The sequence below is a fragment of the Vicugna pacos genome, chromosome 24 (assembly GCF_048564905.1).
Source record: "Vicugna pacos chromosome 24, VicPac4, whole genome shotgun sequence".
In the NCBI taxonomy this organism is placed as follows: Eukaryota; Metazoa; Chordata; class Mammalia; order Artiodactyla; family Camelidae; genus Vicugna; species Vicugna pacos.
Genome location: NC_133010.1, coordinates 27462449 through 27480493, shown reverse-complemented (window position 1 = coordinate 27480493; position 18045 = coordinate 27462449). Strand labels below are relative to the sequence as shown.

The following is an 18045-nucleotide window of genomic DNA, read 5'->3' as shown; positions in this document are numbered from 1 at the left end:
CTCACAGGAATTTTGGCTGCAAAATGACACATTTCAATACTATAACAAGGCCATATTACATAAACATGCCTAATCTTATGAAAACGTTTGCAGTGCCCTCTTTCCACAAATGGGACAGGAAGAATCTCACATGGAAGTTTCACCATGTCATCGTAATGGTAGTTTCTCAGATATTTAAAAAAAGGAGGACCTTCTCCCTCAAAACCTGTCGTCAATGCCACGTATGCCCCAAGTGCCAACAACCAACCAGTCGTTCAACAGGGACTCACTGAGTTCCAGCTCTGCGCTAGGCACTGTGTCCAGGGCTGGGGCGACCACAGTGGGTGAGGGGGACGTTGTCCCTGTCCTCAAGGAGTGTGAAATTCTGCAGGTTATGCGCCCAGCACAGGGCGAGGCGCTGGCGAGGGGGGCCACCAGTATAAGCCACGATTGCTGGTCTCAAGAAGTTACTGCTTTACGTAGGGAGACCGTGGCTGAGATTTACCAAATAATTAGAGGACAGTGAAGGGCGGTAAGGACTGGATGGGACGAGGACTGACGCCAGAGTGCCACCTGGGAAGCCTCAGGAAGTAAAGCTGCAGGGACCTGGGGAAGGGGGAGATGTCACCCAGCTTCAGACAAGCTGGGAAGGTCTCCAGAGGAGGATCAGCAGGATGTGAGTGATGAAGGAGCCTCGGACAGACCAGCTTAACTTCTTGGGTGGAGACATGACACCAGGGCCCCAAGGTGAGGCTGGTGGGGCTGCGGTGGAGGCACCAGTGAGACCCTGCACCCTGGAGCAGGGCAGAGGTGGACACGGGAAGCGACTGAGTCTACAGTCCTGTCTTGCTGTCCTCTGCGTCCTTGTCACTAGACCCCACGGAGCGGAAAGCCCCCCAGTGCCCACGGCTGCCACAGCCCCCGAGTCCAGGCTGACGCCACCAGGCCAGGCTGCTTCCCGTCTACCAGTGTCTTCCCTAAACGCACCGCGTGCCCCAGGAGGCTGGCTTTCCTGGGGGAGGGGATCCTATATGGGCAGAGTATCTTATTTCCATTGTGTGGAGTTGGTTGTAGGGTTTTTTTTTCTCTCCTTGAAAGCTTTTAAAATGTTCGTGGTTTTTTTGGGGGGCAGGGGTTAGGTTTATTTATTTATTTCAGTTTTTTTAGCAGAGGGACTGAGGACTGAACCCAGGACCTCTTGCATGCTAATAAGCACGTGCTCTACCACTGAACTCTGCCCTCCCCCGCTTTTAAAATGTTTTACCCAGAAAAACACCCAGGAGAGAAATCAGCTCGTTTATTTCAAACAAACAAGTGTGATCTCTTGATGATCAGCCTTCTGTTGAGAAGGCAAACAGGGTCCCTGTGGTCTCCCCTCCCGCTGGGTGTATCTCGGCCCGACGAGGAAGCCCGTTCTGCTGTGGCGACAGGAAAGCACGCACTGGTTTCACTCCGGTGCCAGCAGCTCTCCTGAGAGCCGCAGCGCCACTTCCCCGGGAGCCTTCACCAGGGCCCCGGCCACGGCCCTGAGCCCACAGGCTCCACCGCACGGAGCCCCCCTGCCCGGGACTGCAGGGGCTGGAGGGACGGCTTCACCGGGAGCGCCTTCCTTCCCCAGTTAGGGCTTCTGTCGCTTCTGAGCAGAAGCTCTTCTCTTTGTCTAAGCACTGAAACAGGTTTGACAGGAAAATCAACGGTGGCAAACCACAGAATTTTACATGAGATTAAACACCCGCGGGTCTCAGAGATCAGGGGTCTCAGAGATCCAGAGCAAAGGCGGGGGGGGGCACGTATCTCGCCCTCCCCCAGCCCTGCATCAGGGTGCGTCTACACTGCAGGGTGGATCCACGCTCGCTGGTAAACAAGCCCCTCTGAGGACTTGGTGGCGTCAGCATGGGATGTTAGGGAGTTGCGATGCAGGAACAAACGCCCTGGGGACCCGTCCCAGCAGGGGGGGTTGAGGGCAGGGAGGGCCCAGGGCTTCGAGCCCCCCAAGAGAGCCGGCACCCCGCTCCTGGGAGGCATGGCTTGAGCAAGTCTATTTACACCATGAAAAACCAGACCCCACTTTAATTTTTGCTTTGCATGTATCTGGTCTCCAGGTACTTATTGTTTTGAATTCTTTAATTCTTCTGGAAGTGTGGTGGGTTTACAGTGTCAGTTTCAGGTGCACAGCAGTGATTCAGCCAGGCGTCCTGTGGTTTTCAGAAAGAGCACCTTCCAAGGGCCCTCGGGCAATCTCTAGAACACGGAGGCCTTGAGCGTGGCTTCCCAGAATTTTCTCATTTTCACACCAGTGACCTGAGCCTTTCCTTCCTCGTGACTTCCTTATTTACTGTCCACGCGGTTCAGCTATGACCCACACAGTTCAGTACGTGAGTCCCAGGCATAGAGCGTGCTGATTCGGTGTTTGTGTAGGTGCAAGCGAGCCGCCCCCTCTCCAGGTGCGCAGCCTGCGTCCACGCAGTCAGCTGTGTGCTGTACCTCCCACAGAACAGGGACTTTCACTTCAAACAGAACTCAGGCTCTGAGGCTTCTACTCTGAGACACTGTAGCGAGGGAGGTGCACCTCAGAACAAGGCTGTCGTAGAGCTTCTGGGTCTAAACTCTCCACGCCCCTCCTCAAAGCCAGATGAGCACTGTTTGCATAAATAATGGGTACAACTCCCAACGGGAGACAGTTTCCAAACCATGGGCACAAAATGCCAAGAAAAAAGTGGGCATAGAACGTAAGCAGGAAAGAAGTGGACGCAGGGAGCTTTAGAAACACCTGGTGAGAAAGGGAGATTGGTCTGCGTTTGTGATCCGCGAGGTGCACAGCCGCACCGTGTGACCCGGGGTCCGGCTGTCTCTGTCGCCTTCCCCCTAAACGTGCTTTGCAGGTGCCCCCCGCCCTGCCGCATGTGGGGTGAGCGGCGGAGCTGTGAGAAGATGTGGAAGTGGGTCAGCAGACCGTCTTCAGCAAGGGGACATGGAGGGACTCCCCTACCTCTGGAGCACCTCCCGGGGCCGGAACCCCTAACCCCATGCTAAGCCTCTTTCATGACTCGCCGTTCCCCGTGGGAATACACAGACCCCCCCCCCAGCATTTCCTACGACCTCAGGGCTGCCACCACACCGTTCCCCATGGGAACACACAGACAACCCCAGCATTTCCCACGACCCCAGGGCTGCCACCACCACCTTCTCAGCCAGCAAAGCGACTCCTCCCCCCTGCCCCCCATCGATGCCTGCGGTGAGAGCTTCTGGCCAAACCCGCTCCAGCCCCCCCTGGTCCCTGCAGGCCTGGTGGGGGTGGTGGGAGCAGCAGGACAGGCCAAGGGCACACCTGGCACCCGGCGCGGAGCTGGCCGACCAGCTAGAGGGGTCTGACTGAGGACGGCGGTCAGTCCTCTTTCCGACGCACCATTTACATTTAATCCATCATCCACATTCTGTTCTCAAGCAAAAATCCGGTCAAGTCACTCTTAATGACTCGAGACTTATCTTGAACTGTAACTATGAAAACAGCTACAGGAGAGCACAGCCGTCACTGTGAACGGCAGCCTCGCGTGTGTGCGTAGCCCACACCGGCCACTGCGGGCGCTGTAAGCCCACGGCCGCAGCCCAGCCTGGCCGGTGCTGAGACCCGGCCCCGGGAGCCTCCAGAACAGACCCCTGCAGCCTTCCCCCCAGAGCTGCTGACTCAGACGTCTCAGGGCAGCCCGAGGGATCTGCTTTGAAAGCTCCCCATACGACTGAGGCGCGGCCTGGTTTGGGAATACGGCGTTGACCCCGGGGCTGAGAAGCTCTTGGGGCTGCTTCAGACGCAGAAGCCTGACTGCGGGACGGGACCGGGTCTGAGCAGGACTAGTTCACAGGGGCCGCAGGCAGGAAAGAAGGCAGGTCTGGGGCTGGAGAGGGAGACTGACCACGTCAATGAAACAGCCGTAGAACCCACTGTGGGCCTCTCCCTTCCCCAGGCCCAGCCGGTGCCCAGCTCCCACCAGCCCCGCGAGCAGACATCCCCCAAACACGCGAAAACGCCTCACGGTAAAACCGGCCCGCCAGTCACGGACGCCGGGCTGTAAGCTGAATTGAGCCCTCAGAGGGTGGACGGGACACACGCCCTTCTCCAGATTCTGAGCCAGCTCTGCCCGCTTCTGCTGCCCTCCCCACGGGCCCAGGGTGACAGGAGAGGGCCAGAAGGCATTATTCTGTCTCCTGAGAGCGGGGAACACTCATTTTCGTTCACTTTAATAACTTTCTCCCCTGAGAGAGGAACTAAAACGTCTCTCGCCCGGCAGGAGAGTGGGCGGAGGTGGGTGGGAATCTGTGAAGACATCGGTGACAGCTCTGACACGGGAGCCGGGGGGCTGGCGCGGTAACCCCTTCAGCACCGAGGTGGCCTCTGCACTCTGCTGGAGCGGGGACGGAAGCCGGTCTCGGGTCAGACGACCCCTGTGGCCTCACGTACAACGGGCAGGACCCGATTTAGGGAAGACACGTGGCAAACAAAACAGAGTAACCCAAACCACGCAATCGGTGGGAAGCTCACTGGCACTGACCTCTTTCACCTGAGAGAATTAATTACATGCTGGAGAGAGAAAAACAAAAGCCTGGGGAAGGCTGCACAGGGCGCCCCTGGGACCGAGGCTCGCCGCAGCCTCGCTGGCCCGGGCCAGGGCAGAAGCACCATCCTCCTGGGCGCTGGCCCCTCTGAGCGCCACCCAGCATCCTTGTTTCCTCGGATTGTCAGAGCTGACAGTGGACCTTTTCCGTCTGTTCTACTTGTTGGGGCTCAAGGCACCCTGCGTGCGCCCACAGCACATTCCCGAGGGATGCCGTCCCGGGGAGCGGGTGGAATCCAGGTCCCCCTACCCAGGCTCTGTCCCTCTCACCTCTCTAGACTTGGTTTCCAAATTCCCCTGGGCCGAACCTGGCAAAAAGCAACGTCTAGAAGACTTTCGTGGACTGAAGCAGGGGAAGGAAGGTGCCCCTTTCCAGTGGCCGCGAGGGGACAAGACTAAGCATGGGATTGACAGAAGGCGTGAATCACAGCGATTCTAGCCTCGGAGAAACTAAAAAAGTTTCAACATCCTGTCTTCAGGCACCACTGTGCTCCCTGCCCCCTGGCCCCCGGCTTTAAATAGGAGTGGCTGAGTAATGCCTCGTGCTCGTCCCGCGTGTCCACACTCGAGGTCTCTGTACACGCGAGTTACTCATCTCCGCCCACTTCTCTGGCTCCCTCATGCACGGACACCCGGGCCGCTCAGCGAGCTGCTTTAAGGCTCAGGAATCAAGCACTGGCTCCCCCCGAGCCCCCCCCCCGCCACTGAGCTGAAAAAGAATCTTTTCCCCCATGTCTCCTATTCAGAGTCACAGTACAGTCTTCTTAAACACACAGTCCAGAGCCAGTTTCTTGGCTCAGAAGGAAAACGCTCATTTGTATGTTTTCAGGGAATTACTAAATGCTCTAAAAAGCACATTCATGGAAGAAAATGAAAAGATGAAGTGACGCGCTCTGCCTCTGCTCAAGCCGTGCACACCGTGCGGCCTTTCTGGGAGAAGGCAGCCAGAAAATACGTGTAAAACACACTGCTTTCAGTCACGACGGGCGTCTCCGGGGAGGCGTGGCCAGGCGAACCCTCGCAGGCACACCTGCTGTGCACAGAGGGTGGGGACGTCAGTGATGCCACCTACAGATGTGGGATGGGGCCACGGGGTGGACTCAGCCCCAGTGTCATGCCAGCGACAGGACACGGGAGACGGAGGAGGGCTCCTGCCAAGCGGTAGACACCTCACCTACTGGCCCGGAGGCAGGACAGGGTGGCAGAGAAGGTTCTAGAAGAACAAGGGGTTCTCATCAGCACTGGGAGGGCAGACGAGTGTGCCTGGCCCCTGAAAGCGGGGAGCATGGCTCCGGGCCCCCTCCTCAGTGGATGGACGTCCTCTCCACCGCAACCCAGGCTCGGAGGGCCACCTAGATGCCAGGGACCAGTGCGGGCTCAGAGAGGCAAGGCAAACACCCACAAAGAGCCCTTTCCACCTGGCCTGCACCTGTCACCACCACTAACGCTCAGGCTGCGGAAGCAGAAATCATTATTTCCTCTGTCCCCATCCTCCGGTCCAGCCCCAGCCGGCTGAAGCAGCACCCACTAGTGACAGGTGGCTTTTGAGCACCTGGCGTGGGGCTTCCTCACCTTGAGATGTGCTGGCGTGTAAAATGCACAATGGATTTTGAAGACTGATTGAGAAAAAAGATTATCAGACAGCTCATTAGTGACGTCTAGAAATCGTGTGTTGAAATAATACCATGGGCAAATTGTGATGAATAAAATATATCATTAAATTTAACTTGATAATTAAGCTTACTTTTGAAATCATCATAATCCCTGTCCATCTGGCAGGAGCCAGAGACCTAGGTTTTCCTGAAAAAACGGGGGAAAGAAGACTCGGCACTGTGATGATTCTGTTGTGCGCAACTTAGAATTTCCTGTCCGCGTGACTCACCAAATACAAATTTCAGTCCCTTTAATTGTACATATATAATATATACATCACAAAAGACAAGGTTTATCTTCAAAGAACTCAGTAGCCTGCTCCTTACGTAAAATGATGTTTTTTAAGAATTATGCGATTCGCCAAGTAAATGTCTACAACGAACGGCTCTTTCCTTTTGTGAAGCGATATGATGTTTCCTTTCCCACAAAACGCTGTATCTCCTTCACTCTGGACGTAGTACTGTTTTAACAATAGACCTGGGGGGAGGGGGAGGGGTGTATGGGAGGGGACCGCTGTCACACGAAACGTGCGTGTCTCCTGTCGGGCACATGTCAGGTTCAGAAGAGCCACACTTCTCGAGGGTGAAGGGCAACGAGGAGCTCTCGGTCCTGGGGGGGCCTCCTGGCCTGGGCGACGCGGGAGCCTTCTGAGCGGCTCAGAGCGGCGGCCCGGGGGTCGGGTGCGTCTGAGCCCAGGTTTGTGGGAGGTTAGGGAAGGCTTTATTTGCAGTGACTGTGGATGTGGCATGCCAGAAGGGTGCCCGTGAGAATAAACGTTTTAGGGAAAAGTGAAACTGATTTTCCCTCCAGGGAAATTTTAATCTGGAAGAGCCATAAAAAGCACTGACGGGTTTCAGGCGTTCATCGGCAGATACCGGAAAGTTCACTTGTAGACTACCAGCCCTGTGACCCCAGGCTCCGGGCCTAAACGAGAGACTCCTGGGGGGAGGGCGCCTGTCGCCGGCCACCCACACCTGCAGGTGACTGAGGCCTTCCCGGAGACGGAGGGGGCTGGCAGCAAAGCGCACGTCAAATTGTGTTTCCTGCTAAGTTTTCTTGTAATTCAAGTCCCTTTCTGATTCTAATATCTGAACTTGGCCAACAGAAATGGCAGGAATAATTCATGGCCAGTCTGTTCCTTAAATGACCAAGCTTTCTCACAGGATCTAATTCATTCCCCCAGAACCACCCTACAAAGCATGAAGCTCTGTCCCCATTTTACAGATGGGAAAACTCAAAGGCAAGCTGGCTAAGAGAGTGTGTGTGGCCAAGCGTGGATTCCAGTCCTTAAATCTTGGGCTCGCTCTGCTGCACCCACTTCACTGGAGTGACTGTGGAAATGGTTTGGAGGCCGGCCCCGTCCTGCAAGTTACAGCTGTAATACTGTATTGTAAAGAGGCAAAGAGGTTCCCATAGGCATTCAAGGTTTCAAAGACCTTAAATATCTAAAGATTCAGAGTTAGCACCGCTTAAATTTGACAGAAACACATCCCTTTTAAAGTAAAAGGGACAGAATATAAATCTTTAGATGTTTTCCCTGGAAGGTGGGCTTACAAAATAGGATGCAAACACGTGCCCAGTCCACAAAGGCAGACGCCTGGACAGCAGAGCCCGTCCTGCCTGGGCACCAGTCCTTCGCGTCAGGTCCCAGACAATAAATGCAGGTAACAGAACATGAAAAGAAGTCAAAAAAATGAAAAAGAGAGTATCATCAGGAGATACTTTTATGCTACATCCCAGAAATGTCCATCTGAGACGTGGAGGAAGATGAAGGACATAGACCTCAGCTGGGGAGAGGCGCTAACGGGGCTGGTGACCCGGCTCCTGCGGGCTGTTCCGCACAGCGGACTGTCAGGGACGTCTCTCATGGGCTCGTGGAAACAGCATCCCTGGTTGATACTTTTCCATCTGGATTCCTGTTAACAACCGCACAGTGATGTTTACAGCATGACGCAAGGAACTGAACAGAGCCGCGAGAGTTTTCAGGTGAAAAAGGCTGACTTGCAGCAAAGGTTTGGTGGATCAACTGTCCTTTGAGGCAGGGCTGTGTCTCAGGCACTGTGACATTCCAGCTGCCAGACCACCCTGGACTTCACCCAGGAGGTGCTCAGGAAACTCGACCTGCATGAGTGAATGATTCCAAGAATTCCCAGAGTTTCATGTTCATCCACTTGCATTTCTGCTCCTAAAAGGATGGAGTGGCTCCCAGGTCTGACTGTTCACAGAGCAGCTGGAGGCAGACCGCAGTGGCCTGAGACGATGCCCTGTGGTTTCAGGCAATTCCCCCTTTTCAGGCCGCTCCGTGGGGCTGAACCCTGCCACACAGCCTGGCCAGCCGCAGCTCCCTGCAGCTGGAACCAGGCTGACCCGCCGCGTGGGTTGGACTGGTGGTTCCTGAGACCAGGAAGGCCATGTGGCAGACCCCGAAGTCAGACTGCCCAGGCTCCAGCCCCGAGCGCCTGCTCCCAGCTCCTACCTCTGACCCTGGGCGGGTCTGTCACCCGCTCTGAGCTCCTGTCCCCTCGCATGTGCAGTGAGGACAGTGGACAGCGCTGGACTTGACTCAGGACAGGGCTTGGCCTGAGCGCTGTCAGAGCAGGAGGCGTTATAGTCATTGGGATCAAACCAACTGACCAACATCACCAAAATAAGATGAAAAGTAGGAATAGAAAAAATTTCCTACAGGCTCTTACGTATTTTAAAATCCCAATTTTGGTTTCCTTTATATGTTTCTCTACCCTATATAATTTATTCCAGATCAAAATCTTTCCTGCAAAAAATATGTATAAAATGGAATTACTCTGCTGTACACTTGAAACTAACATAATATTGTAAATATGTTAATAAAAAAGAGAGTAATCCATAAAAAACCTTTTTCTGCAGAATACAGTATTTTTGACCCTTTCCATGCAAAGCAAGCCTTGAAAAGCTTCAGAAGAGAGAGGGTCCCCTGCAGATACCACGCTGGACCCTTTATTCAGAGCCAGGCTTGCTCCCAGGCCTCTCCAACAGGTGTCATCAAACCACAGCCGGCCTGCAGCCTGGGCATCTGACGGCGGAGGGTTGGGCCCCATCCCTTCTCTCTGCCTGCCCGCCCGCCCTTGCCCTCTGCCGCGGGCCCTGCTGGTCTCAGGAATTCAGCAAGGGTACCAAGAGCTCTCTGCCTCCTTCAGGAGAGCGGGAGGGTCCCACCTCTCCCTCCGCAAGCCTCGAGGCTCTCAGCACGTATTTGATGGCAAACCCCCTACAGGAAGATTCCGCAGCTTCAGCATGTGCGAACATCTCAAAAGGCAAGCTTTACAAACGTCATGTTACGGGGTACCTAGGGTGGCGGCAACACTGGCTGGGTGTTTCCAGGGTCCAGGCAGAGCACAAAGCCCTCAGATGTATTACTGCGTTTAATTCTCATCATAGCCTCACACGACAGGCGCTATTATTACTGTTCCCATTTCACAGATGAGGAAACTGAGCCAGAGGTGTTCCTGAACTCACCCAAGGCTGTACAGATAGCAGGAGGTGGAGAGGAGGTGGGGACCACAAAGCCTGCATCCTTAGCCATCGCACTGAGGAAGCCTTAGCCACTGAAACGACCAGATACAGCTGTTTTCGTCATTACAGATGCAGAGCTATTGCTGCTACACTCTTGGTGCCATTCTGCTTCTTATCTTTTCAGAAATGAGCCTCAGGAAAGGAAGCCAGTTTATTTCAGAAACAGGTTCCCTGGAGAGCCAGTCCGTTCCTCTCCCACCTCCTCACATACTGAGACTCTCTGGGGTGACTGCACACACAATCCTTCAGACAGGCTGCTGGACCCTGCAGCTGGGGCGGCCGCAGGGAAGCCGACGTGTCACGTGCTCAGCCACCAAACACATGGCGCTTTGGCCAAACAGGCACTGAAGAAGCAGGAATCAGACTCCCCAGGTGGGGACCGGGACGCAGTGCCTGGCTTTGGGGGATCTGCCACCTCTCTGTCTCGGTCGGGAGGCTCCCCGGACAGACGGCAGGTTGCCAGGTATCTGCGCAAACATCTGAGAGACTCAGGGTGTGAGGGGGTGGAAGCCACCAGAGGGAAGGGCGGAGCCTGGGGACCGAGCAGGAAAGAGCAGCCGTCCTGGGGACACAGGCGGGGCCGGGGCGTCTTGTCTCAGCACCAGCAGGCTCCATACAGTTTACTTTAATGCTGACTTTTATTTGACAGACGAGTTTACTTGGCAATTCAGGCCAGATATTTTCTCCATAAATAAGATGAAGTGCGACTGCATTTCTAGTTGGCTATTTGCGATGACAGAAAAATACGTTTAAAAGATTGCCCTCTGAGGACCCTAAGTCGGTTTTCTGCCACCTTGGCTGTCTCTGAGGACGAGACCAGGGTGCCTGGGGGCAGGAGAGAGACAGGCACTTTTCACTCTTTTCCATCTTTTGGATTTGGTGCTGTAAACAAATACCTCCTCTTCAAACAAATACAAACACAGCTTAAAAAATGAAATTGCTTTATTACGCACAGAGCTGATTTAAGTCAGTCTGTACGCCCTGATATGGGACAGGATAAAAAAAGCATGGGATTACTTTAGGAGGTGAAGAAAGAACCCATGTACTCATGGAGGGTTCATGTGATCAAAAATTACAGAGGCATCTTTGCACTTTCCTGCCTCTGAAAGCCCCGTGTACCTGCGTCGTACACCACGTGTGTTGACTCACTCAAGCCTCCATCTGACACAAGAATATCAACTCATTCTCCTCCCTCCTCCATTTCCCAAGAGACAGGTGAACAGTTAAAAGTGCGTTCCCTCAGAGTGACATAAACCTGCAGGGGTAAGGACCCCATGCCCCATTCCTAAGGTTTTTTTCCTTTTTTTTTTTTAAATTGAAGTACAGTCAGGTACAGTGTGTCAATGTCTGTTGTGCAGCACAGTGTCCCAGTCATGCATGTACATACATATATTCATTTTCACATTCTTTTTCATTAAAGGTTATTACAAGATATTGCACATAGTTCCCTGTGTTGCACAGCAGAAACTTTTTAAAAAATATATTGTTATATCTAGTGGCTAATATTCGCAAATCTCAAACTCCCAAATGTATGCCTTCCCAGCCTCCTGAGGTGTTTCTGAAGTCAAATGCTTCTGAAAAGCGCAAGTGCCCTGAGAAACGAACTTGGCTTTCGTAAGCCCAGTGCTGAGCCTCCAGTGTGTCCACCTTTGAGGGGCACCCTGACAATGACAGTCTCAAACTTCCAAAGCATCTGAAGTTGCAATGACATCTTATCCAACGAATTGAAAAAAAATGCTGCCTTGCTTTGTGATCTTAGGATGTGTCTCCTATGAGGAAAAATACTCCAGGGAAAGTGTGTCTTAGGGCTCCAGCCCAGATCTCCCAGCGGGCGGGTGTAGACGAGGGGTCTCTGCTCTGGGTGAGCCTTACAGGCTTCCGTTAACAGCAGAAAGGACACACTTTACATGTGTAAAGTGGCAGCAGGCCTCACCCTCTATTTACTTTTCATTACAGCCTTTAGCAAGAGTAGAAAAGTTTCCCAGCGGCTTTCCCTCATTTATTGAGGATAAAACGCCCTGGTGTGCTGTATCGACAGCGTGGACGGAAAGAACCGGGTGTTTACACAGACTGGACGGACATTCCAAAAACACACTTGTGAATTACAAGGGGAAGGGTACCTTCAGTGGGGGGTACAAGGCAGACCCCGCCTTCACTCCTTCCCTTCGTGACCAGAGTCGACACCCCCTGACCACCAGGAAGGCAGCAGACCCTGGGCTGGATTCCTGACCAGAGTTATCAACAGCATGATCATTATTATCATAATTTCACTGTGATTATGGAGACAATTGGTGAACTTTGAATAGATGGTGTATTAACGCTAAGTCCCCTAATTTCGGTAACCGTGCTCTGGTTACACAAGCGGACAGCTGTGTTCGTAGGAAACACACATGTGAATGCACACAGGGGGTGCCAGGGCCACAACCAGCCCAGAGCAGCGCGTGTCCGTGGAGACGGACGTCAGCTCCTGACGGACCTGGGGAAGGGGATGGACTTCTCGGCAGCACTTTTGCCTTTGGCGGGTAAGTTTAAAACTGTTTCACGATAAACAGTCATTGAGAAGATGGCATTTTAAAAAAGTCTCTTCAGCAAGGTCCCAGTGTGGTCAGTGATCTACCTGGAAAGTTCTCCTAAAGGGACAGCTGCGCCTTTACCAGCACACGGACTGTGGGGACAGAGCCCTGGGTCCCCTTCCCCCTCCCTGGGAGGCCACTTCCTTCCAGAGAAAACGGCATTTCCTGACCCTCAGACCTGGGGTGGGGGGTGCCCATCCCTGTGGGCGGCACACAGGCTCCCCAGCTGCCCAGCGCTCAGGGCGTCAGTGGTCCGTCCACCCATCCCCCGCTCCCCGCCTCTGCAGGTCCTGGAAGGTGCCCCCTGGGCTCTGTGCCCCTTCTGCCCTTAACCTGACACCCAAGGAAGTCTCGGCTCAGCCTGTGGCGGGTTGGGTGGGGTCCCCAGGTGCTCCCAACAGCCCCCTGTGAACACCTCTACGTGGCTTCGACTCTGCGTCTACGCTCCCTTGGATGACACGCTCTTCGCGGAGGGCAGTGCCCACTCACCCTGGTGCCACAGACCTTTGTTACGTTTGCAGAGTCGGAGCCAGAGAAGCCAAAGGAGATAAGGGGGACCCCTCTCCCGCGTCCCTTGCCTCCCTGGGCGGTGCCTTCACGCTCTATTTTGGCAGGAAAAGCCTAGGGTGGGGGGGCATCACCAGCCACCAAAGACCACTGCTCACAGTCCCCTCTGCTCCAGAAACCTCTCACTGCACAGACACAGTCAGCTGGGTGCACGGCCGGGAAACCTGCAACCCCGGCCTCCACGTCGGGAGCCTGGTGGCTGCGGACCCGGTCAGGGCGGCCAGGACCCGGGAGGGTGTGCTGGAGCAAGGCCCCACCACGTCCACGGCAGTGCCCCGTTCATGAATGATGCCTGAGCTCACCAACGATGACGCTTTTCCTTTTGATCTGGATATAAAATCCCTGAGGACTGCAGATGGCGGCGAGCACACAGAAGCAGACCCCAGTCTCACACCTGCCAACGTCCCCCGTGAGGACGCACACGAAGCCTCACCCACGCCCACCCCCGTCATTGCGGACGGTGCCCGGCGGGGCCGCGGGCTTGCTGAGGGCAGAGCGCAGGTGCTGGGGGCCCGCGTGGAGGCTGCAGCCTGGGGCTCCTGCCTGGTTTACACTGTGGGCTTGAAAGGATTTCTGGGTGGTGTGGGTGGGGGCGAGAGGGTTCAGCTGGTTAAAAAAATCACAAGGAAAACCTCCAACCTGGATGGTGCGACCTTGAGGCTGGCACACACTCCCCGGTGCCGCTGTGAGCCCCCTGGGGCTGCACGGCTCAGCCCACACCCTCCTAAGAGCGGCGCCAGGAAGCCTTGCCCCATAATAATCTCACAAAACACATTTTAAAAGGAGCTAATACAGCATGCACCTATTAAGAAGGAAAAAACCAAGCAAACAAATTAAGACCCTAATTCACCCGTGATTTTGTCTGGCGTCATGCTAAGTCTTTGGGAGGTGAGAGAACCACAATATTTGCCCACTGTGTAAATGATCACGTGGCATGCGTTCTATCGCAGTCATCAGCAAGGGCTGTGTCTTCCATCGCCCCCCGTGCAGGGAGCGGGACGCCCAGACGTGGCCCAGGTGGAGCCCAGTCCAGAGCCCAGGCGGCCTGGATGTGCTCGGGAGAGAAAGCTGCAAATGGTACCGATCAGGCCCAAGAGGCCCGCGAGCTCTGGCCCCTGTGTTTGCCCTGAACCGCCCCCGCACCCTTTGCTGTGTGGGCCGCACTAGCCTCACTCTCCTTCCTGTTTCAATGCAACTTTCATATAATTCAACTCAAATTCAAGTATAAGGTAACTGGAAGTGAGACGTTCTCAGAGGAAATTTTACAATACCTCTAAGACACGGTATTCATTACAGCAATCTCACGCAGAATCTCAAATTCTTAATAATAAATAAGGATCTTAAACATTCTTCTCACTCCTTTTTTCTTAAAGAACTCAGAAATTGATTTTTAATGATAGGATATATTTGGTTCAAAAATTGTTCCATATCTACAGGAAAATAAACTTAAGACCCTCAAGGAATTGGATTGTGACACAGAAAGGCTTTCTCAAGGATTTAATCCCAAAAAAGTACTAATTTCATAAATTTGTTATGTGTACTATTAAAATACTTAAGTTAGCAATGCTTTCATGATTTTTACAACAGCAGACATTTTCTTTAAATAAAAGTTAACTGTCTCAAGTGCACCACGTGTAATTAGTATACAAGTCAGAGATTTGTCTTAACGTCACTCTTCCGAGGATCAAAATGCAAATTCCAGAATTACTCAGTCTGACACCGTGAGTGCTGAATGTTTCAGAGCACTGTGGGATAACTGGTGCTGAAAGCTGTGTGCATATCAAAATAAAGCACAGAATTTTCATAAGGAAAGTTACACACTTAGAAATTAATTTCCTCATTCAAGTTTAGGCTCAATTATAAACACAATCTCATCTGAAACACAGATGGCAACAGAATGCAGGCTTAAAAACTACCAAAAAAGATGACCTCTGGAAGAGCCTAAGTGCATTTGCACCTGCGGGCGCCCAGTTCTCTTCTGCTCTATTGACAGTTAATTACGGCTCCTGACAGTAGCCTTCAGCCTCAGCATATCCATACGAAAACACATGCCGTCCATGGAAATGGTTTCTTGAATTTTATCTTTTTTATTGAAACTATTCATGATCTAGCTCAAAAAACACATGTGCACCTGCTTTGGATTCCCTAGTGATCACGCGGGAGTCACTGTTTCTGCATTTCAGACTGAATCTGGGCTCGCTTATCGGGTCTGAGTTAATCAGAAAGAGAAGAGAGAAGCTGCGTGACTGACGGACACGTCTGGATGCTAATTTATCGTCAGATGCTAAGACTAACTGTTTTTTCTTCATCAGAACCACAGAGATGTCTTATGACAACTTTTAGGCAAATGTGTGGAACAACATTGAGAACTCAAAAAAAAAATGTCTCTTAAGTGTGTCAACCTGAAGTCACATGAGAACAACCTAATTTCAGCTAGGACCTCGCAGGCTGGGGTGACTTTTCCAGGGTGTGAACTGTCACAGAGGTCGGGGAGGACACGGAGCTCCAGCTGGCTGAGGCCCTGGCTTTGGCTCCCCCGTGCCATCATTTCCTTACCCCTTCCAGCCATCCAGCTGAAGACATGCTCTCCTTTGAAACATGCTTAATCAAATCACCCCATAAGAGTGTTTTAAAGAAACGTGTACCCACCAAACAAGAGAAAACTAATTTTCCTAAAACCCTTTTGCATAAGCAATACTGCCACCCGAGTGGTGAGGGACCAAGTCCTAAATCCTGCAGAAGTGAAGCAAACCACGTCTTCCCAGGAGACAGTGAACGTTCAGGAGTGACCATGCAGTATCTGCAACTGGCACACTATGCTCCTTGGAGCTGAAGGATGCACATCTTAAGAGTAAACTGGATTCCGATCTTTCTATTGATCACAAGGAGGCAGTCACGTACCATAAAGCACTTCTCTCTGCTAATAGAATTTCTACTCTTCTGCCATCCGGCTACCTGCTTAACTATTAACTTAGAAATACACGTAGGGAAAAGTACTGTCAATAATTCTTAGAAGTATGCATCCTTCCTGATTTCCACCCTTACCTATACATTCATGACAGCGTTTCTTATATCCTTATGGTCTCTAATATTTTAAAGACATGTTAATATTCTGGTATGGAGGAAAGCACCTCTCTTAAGCGGACAGCTGCATTTTGAAGAAGGTCAGTAATGAAATAATATGAACGCTGGTTCTCAGGAAGCCACCTCGTTAAAAATCGTCCCATCTTGCTCCAGTTACAATATCTCAGTAAGGATGTACTTACCTGGGAATATTCAAAGTCAGTGATGGGGGCTATGCTCTTGATATAGTCTGACCGAAACTGGTTTTCTGGGTTGGCCAGTGGGACCGGCGGAATTATAGTGCTCATTGCTGAAACAATTGTCTGCAGTGGAAAGAAGGAAAAATACACACGGGTAAAGAAAACAGTTCGGCTCCAGGTCTGATAATCTAATGTATTACTTCCGTCTATGCAGTTTTAGGGAGCAGAGGACGCACCCTTTGTACTAAACAGACATTAAAAAAAAATCCTTACCACAATAGCGTCCTTCACGTTCTTCCGGATGTCCAGGATTTTCTGTTTCTTTTCCCTGCAGTAGAAGAGAATGGTTTCAAATTTGCCTTCGGCACTGCCTTCAATCAGTTGGGCGAGACTTCAAATTTCCAGCTGCAATGGGGCTAGAATGGTCCTACTCAAGGTCAACACCAGCCCCTGAACCACAGTGTAGACTTTTTATTTGGGAGAGGAAAATATCCCTCTTTTCTGGTCTGGACTCTGAACAAACTTGAATGCACACCTCACAATCTCTGGCTCTAAATAGCCACACCGGTTACACACATTCCGGCAAAATCGTTCTGAGTATTGTGTGTGAGAACTGCACAGCTACATTTGTAGATACATTTGTCTGAATCTATCCATGTGTCTATAGTTATGAACTGAAATAGACGCGGACAAGGGATGTAGAGGAAAGCATATATTGGCACACTGGATAAATGTGCTCAGAGCAATACCGGCAAAGCAGGTCAATACCTCAGAGTACCTAATGAGTCGTATTTTGTTAAGTTATTCTATTTTGCTCTAGGCACCACCAGCGGAAGGGTTTGCCTAAATACCCCCAATTCAGCAACACACCACTATGCTTTCCTGCCTCAAAGGTAGACTCCAAGATCCAAGCAACTGTTTAGAGAAAGCACTGTGGGAAGGCCGGCAGAGAAGCGGCCAAGTCTGCGTGCGGTTTGGAAGCAAAGCTGAAATCGATCGTTCCTTACTCGGGATTAAATCCGTTCACGTGCAGGATCCTCATCTGTTTGACGATCGTGCTTTTCCCAGACTCACCAGCGCCTGCGAACAAACAGAGAGAATGCTGTGATCCGCGGCCCGAGACCGTTGCCATCTCTCACGCCAACCCAGACTGAACAAGTGTCCTGCCCACCTGCGCGCAGGTGCGCGCAGGTGCGCGCCGGCTGTCGGCGGGGGTTGTCGGTCCTGGTTGCCCGCCGGGGTGCGCGGCCCCGGCCCTGCCCGCCCGGCCCTCTCCGCGCTCCGGGCCGGGCGCTCCGCTGGGGCCGGGCGCCGCCGCGCGCCCCGCGCCTTACCCAGCAGCAGCAGGCGGTGAGTCGCTTTGTAAGCCAGGCGCTCCTTCTGCAGCTGCTTCTCGATCTTCTTGTTGGCCTCGCGTCGTTCCTTTTCATCGACGCCCTGGTCTTCCGAGGTCTTGCTGTTGCCCAGACACCCCATGCCTGACCGCAGCGTGGACGCCGAGGCACAGTTAGGAATTTGCCCAAGAAAGCGGGGAGTCGCAGGCGTGTGTGGATCCTGCGACGGCCTCTCTTCCTCGCTGCTGAAAGAGACGTCCTGGTCTCTTGGTGTTTCCGATCAGAACAGGCGTTTCTCCCCCCGCCCCTCGCCCGCCGCGAGCTCCCAACTCCAAAGGACGTAAGGAAGACACGCGGAGCCGAAGCCTTTTTAAAAAGAATAGTTTAGAATGATCTGCTGGACAAACCGCACAGTCTGCGGAGACGGGGCCGCGAGCGCTGGGTCTGCCGGAGCGAGCCCAGTGGCACTGGCCCGCCCCGCTCCCCGCGCGCCCCGCTCCCCGTGCCTGAGTGCGCG

The 18045-nt window shown here is 52.9% G+C and overlaps 1 protein-coding gene across 5 annotated transcripts in view; it reads right to left on the bottom strand.

Annotated features, from left to right (window-relative positions):
* Window positions 1-18045, bottom strand: part of GNAL (G protein subunit alpha L) — a 69028-nt gene that overhangs the window by 34043 nt on the left and 16940 nt on the right. For 2 of the 5 annotated variants that reach the window (XM_072949284.1, XM_072949282.1), the window contains exons 2-5: window positions 17529-17770; window positions 17202-17274; window positions 16468-16522; window positions 16198-16317 (exon numbers count right to left, since the gene is read on the bottom strand). In XM_072949284.1, the coding sequence (XP_072805385.1) occupies window positions 16198-16317; window positions 16468-16522; window positions 17202-17274; window positions 17529-17670 (390 nt within the window). In that variant the 5' untranslated portion in view covers window positions 17671-17770. Of the gene's footprint in view, window positions 1-16197; window positions 16318-16467; window positions 16523-17201; window positions 17275-17528; window positions 17774-18045 lie in introns of all 5 variants that reach the window. The other 3 variants (XM_072949283.1, XM_072949281.1, XM_072949280.1) reach the window with 2 other exon arrangements.